Source organism: Eleginops maclovinus, chromosome 22 (assembly GCF_036324505.1).
Source record: "Eleginops maclovinus isolate JMC-PN-2008 ecotype Puerto Natales chromosome 22, JC_Emac_rtc_rv5, whole genome shotgun sequence".
In the NCBI taxonomy this organism is placed as follows: domain Eukaryota; kingdom Metazoa; phylum Chordata; class Actinopteri; order Perciformes; family Eleginopidae; genus Eleginops; species Eleginops maclovinus.
Window position 1 is genome coordinate 5,683,990 of NC_086370.1, and position 9,579 is coordinate 5,693,568.

Here is a 9,579-nt window from a genome sequence, read left to right on the forward strand (position 1 = left end):
TATGAAGTATCTCTGAGGACATGCTATGAAAAACTGTTTTAGATAGAATCGGAGGATGAAACCCTCTTTATTAATCACACACATGCACACAGCAGAGCACACACAGTGAAATTAGTCCTCTGCATTTAACCCATCCTAGTACTAGGAGCAGTGGGCAGCTATTGTGCAGTGCCCGGGGAGCAATGGGGATTGGAGGTGTCCGGTGCCTTGCTCAAGGGCACCACAGCAGGGCCTAGGAGGTGAACTGGGACCTCTCCAAGTAGTAGTCCACTTTCCATATTTCAAGTCTGTTCAGGGACTTGAACCGGTAACCCTACGATTCCCAGTCCAAGCCCCTACTGACTCAGCCGCTGCTGTTTTGAAAAAGCTTGTAGGTATAATATCAAGGCAGCAGGAGGAGGACTTCAGATGTTGAATAATGTCCTCTAGGTCTTTATCATTAATCTGATGGAATTGTGTCATGGTGTTTGAATTGATTTTAAGTGGACATAAGGACAACACATTTGCTGTACCTGATACAGAAACACAGACTGCCTGTCAGATTTTCTGAATTTTGTCAGTGAAGAAGGAAGCAAATTCATTGCAGGCCCTGGTGGATTGAAATGCTGATGCTACTGACACTGGGGGTTTTGTTAGTCCCTCGGTAGCAAACAAGGCACGTGAGTTGTTTGTGTTTTTGGCAATGATGTCAAAGAAGAAAGACTGTCGTGCTTTTTTTAATTCCAAATTATAAAAGGCAAGTCTTTCTTTATAGATTTCAAACTGAACCTGGAGATTTGTTTTTCTCCACCTGCGTTCAGCTTTTCTAGTCTCTCTTTTTTCTGTTCTCACGCTCATGGCCTTTCTCCATGGAGATAATTTCTTGCCACATACCTACTTTTCCTTATACCAAGTTCACACTACACGATTTTTAGCCCAATCGGCCAGGGACGAATCGGCTCTAAATCGGCGCTCGCAGTCGGCGTTTGATCGTTATGTGTGAACTGCTCAAGAGCGAGTTGAGAGACTCATCGACGCCACGTATATGTCGGGGAGTCCAAATCCTGTAGTGTGAAAAGGGTTGTGCCTGGTAATGGCTGCGCCGACGAGCTACAGCCAATGAGAGCCCAAGACATGGGGTGAGGAAAAGCCCTGGGGAGGAGCTGCACAACTTTCTAAAAGGAAGAAGAAGCGTTGTCCAACACAACAAGACGACACAGCTGTTTGAAACCTGATTTTGAACTGTAAAGTTGTAGCTAGGCTACACAATTCACTGAAGTTAACGTTAGCTGATGTGCTAACAAGCTTAAGCAAAGTAACTTATTGACAGTTTCTAGGTAAAACATAATAACGATCGAAATCCGCGTCATTTCTCGTGTCACTTCTGTCCTCGGGCTTGTCAACATGGATGTTAAAATCACCAACAATGACGAGGCGGTCAAAGTCAATACACATTATAGACAGCAGTTCAGCAAAGTCATCAAAAAAGCTTGCACAGTATTTGGGGGGTCTATAGATGTTTAGGAACATAGCTCAAGAGGAGCATTTCAGCTGAAGGGCCACATATTCAAAAGATGGAAAGGTTCCATAAGATGTCTGCTTGCATTGAAGGGAATCAACAAAATAGCAACTCCACCCCCTTTCTTATGCATTCTTGCCTGACTCATAACACTAAAGTTGGGAGGGGTTGATTCGATAAGAACAGCTGTGCTGTTATTTTGGTCTATCTAAGTTTCAGTTAAAAACATAAAATCCAGATTGTGCTTGGTGATAAAATCATTGATTACAAACGTCTTTCCTGCTAACAACCTGACATTTAATAAAGCTAGTTTAAGCTCGTTGAATACACCATCAGTCTGATTTTGTGTGATAAGCTGTGACTGACGTGGAATCACAGCTAAATTTGATAAATTCACACTAACTGTTGAGCGCTTTCTGTTTCTAAGCTGATTCACCGTTCGTAATCTATAACCTATCAACACAGATATCGGCCAAGCTATTGGCAGGCAGGGTCCTGGCATGTTCTGGAAAGAGTTGAAAGTGCCATACGACCTTGAGCCTGGACCCAGCACATATCAGTTAGAGCTTGTTGCCTTTTCTACACACACATCCTTATCAGGCTCCAGAGACAGCTGATTCGGTCTCGAAGGGGGAGAAGGTGGTGCACATTTTGTTTTGGATGATTGTGGTAGGCATGGTGATGAATACGGGGGAGCTGGTGCACATGTCTGCTTCGGTGATTGTAGTTGAGGGACAGGGGTCTGTTTGCGAATCTCGTGAACCATGTTCAGGCAGGATTGTAGGCGGTCGCTGAGCTGCTGGTTGGAGGAGTCTGGGCTCAGAAAGCTGGATGGCGGTTTGGGTGTTGAAGGGAGAGTATCCTCAAAGGCGTTGATAAGGAGGATGGGTGGCAGTCGAGACCCCTCCTTTTGTCTCATAGGTCTATAATCACGACTCTCCTCAGGCAGGTGCAGTGATAGGTCTTCAAGGCTTTCTATGCACTGTGTTGTGTCTTTCTCCTGTTTTGATTCCTCTTGTTGCTTGTCCTTGGCATAGGGAGCAGATTGATGACGCAGGCAGTTGAATATGTTGGAAATAAACAATTTTACTCCTGACTTGTTCAGAAAAATTCCATCTGCCTGAAAAAGATTTCTGCGGTCACAGAAAAAGTTAAAATTGTCAATAAAATGGACAGAGTGTTCAGTACAGGCAGTTGAGAGCCACGTGTTCAGTGCAAACAATCTGCTGAATCTGTCCAATCCTCTTCTGACTGGCGGTAGAGGGCCACTGATGAACACCACAGCATTTAGAGAGCAGTTTTCAAGAGACATTTAAAGTCTTCGTTCAGCACTTCTGACTGTTGTTTCATGACATCATTTGTTCCAATGTGCAGTACCACATTTTTCACAGTCGGGTGTTCAGCCCCAATATGCAGGATCTTGATAGCCAAGTCAGAGACCATATCCTTGAGAAAACAGAGTACTTTGGTGTTGTTTTGACTTTTTAAATCTCTTACAGCCGAGTCACCAACAATCAGAGTTTCAGGCCTAGTCGTTAGCTTTCCCTGTAGCCTTTTACTTTCCGAGTAACTTTTGGTCCTCACCCTGCTGTGTGAAGAAGACAGGTTATCCAGGTCATCAGAAAAAGATCTTCTTCTGTGTCAGTGGACCATATCTGTTCTGAAGTGGCACGCTTGGTTGTTTAAGAGGATTGTTTGCAGTCCTCCCTTTAGCAGCTGTCCACGGCTGATTCCTAGTATGAACTGGGGTTGAGGAGGCGCTCGGCCTGGGTTATATCAATGCAGGCCAGTCGGTCGCATCACAGACCTCAGAGCGCTGGGCTCTGCCGGTTATTCATCCTCCCAAATCCCATGGAGATGATTCACTCTTAGGCTTTGCACCCAGAGAATTCCAGGGAAGACTACCACTTGTAGAGTTATCACCCAGCACAAAGCCCTCCTGTTCCTTGGAATCCTTGTAGCTGTTAACTAGCTGTGAGTTAGCATGCGTGCGTATGTGGGATAAAAAGCAATTGCATGCATGCTGCTGTATCATCTGAATGTACTGTAATGGGACTTGCAGTTGCAACGAGAGACACAGTGACACAGGGTTAGGGTTTTGATGACACACCAGTTTCTTTCAGATGTCCCTTTAAAACAAAACAACAGGCTTGGAATTTGGCAGGAATACAACTGTCACAGAATCCCAAAGCTGGTTGATTCCAGTATCTTGTTAACACAATAAGCAGCTCTGGTTACTGTGTGTAGTTCTGTGGATATTCTCAAGAACTACTCCTTTGTACACATATTGTTTCATCCATCTCAAATCTACAGATTTTCACATTGCTGTTGTATGAATCCGCCAATCAGTCATATTGAAAATAATTGAATAGATTTTAAAACGCAATGACCTTGACCTTGGCCAAATCTGAATAACATCCTACAAAAAGTTTATATGAGATATAAATAAAGACTTTCCCTACTGATTCCATAGCGATTAAATCTTTACAATTTAAGACCACCAGTGATTGCATGCAGTGTGATGGCATGAGAACAGCAGGGTTCATATTAACTGTGAACAATTGTACGTTTTCTTCAACCCTGCCCCCCAGAAGCACATGATTCATTTTAAAAATTACTTTTACAGCATTCCTGCTTCACCTGACAGCAACGACAGGAGCATGACAACTCACATGGGAATAAGATGAAGCATGGGGATGAGGTGTGACAAATGCCAGTGGCTAGATCTGTTCCTGCATTTCTCTGCTATCCTCATGGTGAGTGGAAAAGACTGATGGAGGGAAAAGGGCAGGATAGGAGAGAAGGAAAGACAAGAAAAATATAGCTGTCAAATGTGGGTGGATGGATGACTTAACAGCATAATAAATGGACTGAAATGTCCACCATGTTAATTATACTGTAAATTGAGCAATTCTAAATGCTCCATTGCAGATTATTTCTTTAAAGGAGCAATGTGTGCTACCAAGCCATTTGCTCCAAAGAAATAAGGGGAAGCATTTCAGTTCTACTACTACCAAGCCTGCAGAATTTAATGTTGTTATCACCGGAAAAGCCTACTCCTAAAAAACTACAGAACAACAGGGCAAGATAACACTGTAATCTTTGTGTTTGGCATTAATGTACAGTTGATGTTTTTCTTCTGTACGGTCCTTGTCCCCTCACATTAGTAAGCAAGTAAACGAGCGGCACCCGTCCTGTCCACCTTGTTGACATGAAAGATGCCTGCCAGTAAGTGGTCAAAGGCCTAAAGCCTAAGTCAGCAGCTGCATAACCTTCATTGCTAACCACTAACTGAAGCTTCGTCCCACTTCTCAACGCCCGGATGACGCAAGATTGCAAGTTATTTTCTCCTTATGCTACTTTGAAGTTAATCCTACAAAAAAATATAACACCGAGATGTACCATGGCTGTATAGAGTGTTGCAGCGATGAGGGTTTTTGTAAGCCGACACCGAATTTAGCATCATAAGTGCTCACTTTACAAAGTACAATGGGATTATTCCATACAATTGTGTAATATTGCAGAAAAAACACAAGTTTACTGTCTTTGAATGTTTTGTTTCGCAGGATATTTCAATATATTTACATTACAGTTGAAGCGTAAATGCTTCCTATGCTATAAACAAACTTCATCATGGTCACATGACTTCAAATCACCACCGCTAAGCTAAAGGCGGCTAATGTTTGGCAAAATGATGTTTAGTAGTCTCAATGAGATACTATTAGCAACCGCCGCTTTTAAGACACGTATTTGCTTCAGACATAAGCCAGTGGTGTGTTTAATAACATATTTTAAAGAGTAAAACCATTCCATTATTGCCTCTGTACTGAGGGCATATTGGCTGTACAGCGACTCAATGTTGTCAACACAGGAGTCCTTTAGCATGATGAATTTGGTAGATATCTTTGTGACCCAAATCAAAAACATCTTTAACATATCACACATCATTCTGTTCATAAAGTTAATTCATGTTCTGAATGTTTCAAATGTAATTTCTGCAATATTTTACACATTGCACGCAAGACCTAAATACAATGTGTCTCTGTTAAATATCATACGTCACTTTTCCTCTCTGCATGACAGAGCCATGAAGATCCCAGCTGTTGAATCCCACCGTTTGTCAAGATTACCTCCTTTTCAAGTCACTCAGTGCCATGCTTGACTTAGCTTGAACTGTAAAATGCCCCTCAAGCAAACACACACACACACACACACACACACACACACACACACACACACACACACACACACACACACACACACACACACACACACACACACACACACACACACACACACACACACACACACACACACACACACATACATACTCATTGATGCATGGAGATCCACAGTGTTTCAGTAGGAGCTATGCGTGTAATGGTAAATAATGTTTATGGACATGTTGTTACATTTATCAATTAACACTATGAAGAAATAGCAACTTGCCAGGTACCAACAAGGTATGAAAACATGTGTTACAGTTTTTCTCTATTGCTTAAACACATTTTGTGATACTGCCCTCACTTTTCACAAAACTCTAAACACAAAACACTTTTCTAAAGCTACGTACACACAACCTCACAGTCTCTTTTCAAAACCAACCCATCACACCAAAACAGTTGCTCATATGCTCAAAACCAACCCATCACACCAAAACAGTTGCTCATATGCTCAAAACCAACCCATCACACCTAAACAGTGGCTCATATGCTCAAAAGCAAACTTTGACACCACAATACCACTCAAGGCCTGCAAAAATGTAAACACTACTGAGCATCATTAACCACGTTACCCAAAAAATTGAAAACACCATTTTCAGTGTGAGACTTCTTTTTTTACAGTTTCACAACTGCCAGGATGCATTTGAGCAACCCTTATTTATTCTCAAATATGTATTGGGCATTTACTATAGATTTGTGCATTTCATAGGAATAATGAATAATACATAAAATGCAGTAATATCACAACGTAATGCAGAAAATGAGTACTGTAAACTCCATGGAGGATCCATTACACACAATAGATAAAGTACAGTAACAATTGAAAACACAATGTTCAGGGTGCGATCTCTTTTATTAGGCCTACGTTGTACATGTAAATTGACACAGTATGTTGACACTGCAATCATTGGGCGGCATCACGTCGTCGGACTGGGTCGGGCCACAGTACCTCATCCACGTCACAGGCAATATTGTCCATAGCCAAACATCGTGGGAAGAATGCCCTGGCATGCCGCACCCAGCCTTGGAACGCCTCCACAGCCACATCATCACAGGCCAGGTCCATAGCCAAAGGGTACCCTATAGGCCTGCTTCATGCGTACTCTCTGGCGCTTGAGGACTCTGTCTATGGTTGTCAGGCTAACATCGTCAATGTTCGGAAAGTTCATATTGTCACCAATGATCCTCTCCCGTATCTCCCGTAGTCTCAGCACATTGTTCTCCCGAACCATATCCACAATGACGACCTCTTGGGCTGGTGTGAATCTGGAAGCCCTCCCACCTGCATATGGCAATCTTTCAACTCTAGAGAAACAGTCATTTGGTCAGAAATGGTCCTTGCAGTACACACTTTTACTGTAACCATTATTGCACTTGTCTGTATGTAGGTGCACTCCACTATACTACTGTATACTGTAAACATCTAGTGTAGTGACTAAAAAAATAGTACATACAGTACCTGTTGTGTTCTCTGAAGGCCCGAATAATGGTGGCCACTGAGAATCGGCTTAGGTTTGGTTGGACTCGTTGTCCAGCTTCGGTCATTGTCATGCCGTGGACAATGACGTGGTCAATGACCGTTGCTCTCATTTCATCTGTGATGAAGATGCGTTGTCTTGCTCGCCCTCCTTCTCCTCTCCCTCCTTGGCCTGCTCCTCTACCTCCTTGACCTGCTCCTCTCCCTCCTTGGCCCGCTCCTCTACCTCCTTGACCTGCTCCTCTCCCTCCTTGGCCCGCTCCTCTACCTCCTTGACCTGCTCCTCTCCCTCCTTGGCCCGCTCCTCTACCTCCTTGACCTGCTCCTCTCCCTCCTTGGCCCGCTCCTCTACCTCCTTGACCTGCTCCTCTCCCTCCTTGGCCCGCTCCTCTACCTCCTTGACCTGCTCCTCTCCCTCCTTGGCCTGCTCCTCTCCCTCCTCTGACAAAAACTCCTCTCCCTCCTCTGGCACGAACTCCTCTCCCTCCTCTGGCACGAACTCCTCTCCCTCCTCTGGCACGAACTCCTCTTCTTCTTCCTTGATCATCCATTTTTGTTTGGAACCTTCAGCAAACTGACTTATATAGGTGTGGTCACATCATTTGCAATAGGTGTTTTCAATTATGAGTCGTTGTGTTTACTGAATTACACCAGGTGTGTTCATTGTGTTCAGGTTTTGCTGACTGTGTGTGGCATTTTGCATCACATGAGCTTCACAATGCATATTTGAGCAGAGATATATGCTAAATGTGTTTTAGCAAGGCAAAATGTGTTTAGAGTTTTGAGAAAAAGGGGATGGGTTTTGTGAACAGTGTCTACAGGTGAATTGTGTTTTTGGTTGTGGCAAATGGGGGGTAGTTTTACTAAATGTGTTTAGGCAACTGGTCATTTGGTTTAGAGTACTGGGTTTTGTGTCTTAGCAATCGAGAAAAACGAAGGTCTCGTGTCATCTGTATTCTTCATTTTGCTTCTTTTTTTTAATCAGCAAATCCTTTGCTTGAAGGCCATTACTTTTGTCCTGGAGCTGTTTGAAAAAGGCTGTGACATGATGGTTTCATATTTAGGGAACTACCTTGCTATCTGAGAAAGAGTTAGATTGGAGGATTAATATGCCGGGTAGCCAAGTTTAGCACCAAGGCTAAGAAAACTGGTGGGAACAGCAAGCTTGGCTCTGTTCAAATATAACTACCAGGACATCTAAAGCTCACTGATTCACATATTCTATCTTGCTTTGACTTCCTGTGTTTTCCCACATGTGTGATTGTCTGATTGTTTTCACCTGCTGCCTTTCTGTTTTTGCCTGCTCTACCCAGCTGTGTCTTGTCCTTGTAATTAGTTCTGCTTGTATTGAAGTTCAAGTAACTCAGAGCATTGCATACAGTCTGAGGCACTGTGTGGACGCCGACGAGTCGCACATCTCATTATCACATCCTACCATATCATATTCACTTATCTGTGTCAGCTTCTTTGCCGTGCAACACACCGGAGCCGAGCACTTCAGTGCAGCATACTCTATGCGGAAGTGATATTTAAAACAGCGTATTAATTTAACAAAACACTCAAATGTAATTCAGTCAGATCCACCTGTGCCTTAGATGGGGCAGTGATATCATAAACCTATTAAGTTACACATTCAACCAAACCTTTTGCACCTTACCCTCCATATTTGTCTAACATGTTACTTTTCTTTTCATGAAGTATGACGCTGCGCTGTTAGGCCCATTTTCCAGGTTTGAGATTAGTCAATTGTTAATAACCCCAACCCTTTCATCAGTATGTGCTTGTAGCCGGACAGAGAAATCCTGGGTTGACTTACCGAATTGATAACAAGCGCTGGAGCACCGTGCATTGATATCCCGTTTGTTAGGTTTAGTTAAGCCAGATAACTCAAATATATCCAGGCTCTGTGGAACTGGCTTCATAGTACATGCCTCAGGTTGCTTCCAATACTTGTTGATTAAAAATCTCTTGCATCTTCTAATTTATCTTTTGATACAGAGTTATTTTTAAGACACACCATTGATAACTATTTCAATTATCCTTGAATAATACATATTATCATCTAAATTCTATTTTAAACTCATGGAGGAAATCTACATCGGCCAAAGGTTGACATCAAAAAGTAATGAGGTAGAAAAATCGTGCCATGATCTAAATTTAAGAAAAGAATTATAGGCTCTAGAAGAAGTGGAGACAGTGTGAGAAACCCTTAACACCGCTTCTTTCCTGCTGCACCGCCAATATTTGTTTTAGGCTATGGGAGACACGACACACAAATACATACAGAAACAGAATAGACAGTGAGACAGACTTAGAAGAAAAATAAATCCTGAGAAAGTTATTATTGTTTCTCTAATCTTTGCAGCTTTTTTGTGATTGTA

General features: G+C 42.7%; 1 protein-coding gene across 1 annotated transcript; it reads right to left on the reverse strand.

The window, feature by feature from the left end:
- Positions 1–6,802: 6,802 nt before the first annotated feature.
- On the reverse strand, positions 6,803–8,113 carry LOC134858409 (uncharacterized protein PF3D7_1120000-like). The gene is made up of 2 exons (XM_063874271.1): positions 7,181–8,113; positions 6,803–7,026 (listed from the first exon to the last, which is right to left on the reverse strand). The coding sequence occupies exon 1, from the start codon at positions 7,743–7,745 to the stop codon at positions 7,308–7,310; it is 438 nt and encodes a 145-aa protein (XP_063730341.1). The 5' UTR covers positions 7,746–8,113; the 3' UTR covers positions 6,803–7,026; positions 7,181–7,307.
- Between the last annotated feature and the right edge of the window lie 1,466 nt (positions 8,114–9,579).

Excerpts from the sequence above, each read along its gene's own strand:
- LOC134858409 (XM_063874271.1), bottom strand. The coding sequence starts at position 7,745 with ATGATCAAGGAAGAAGAAGAGGAGTTCGTGCCAGAGGAGGGAGAGGAG.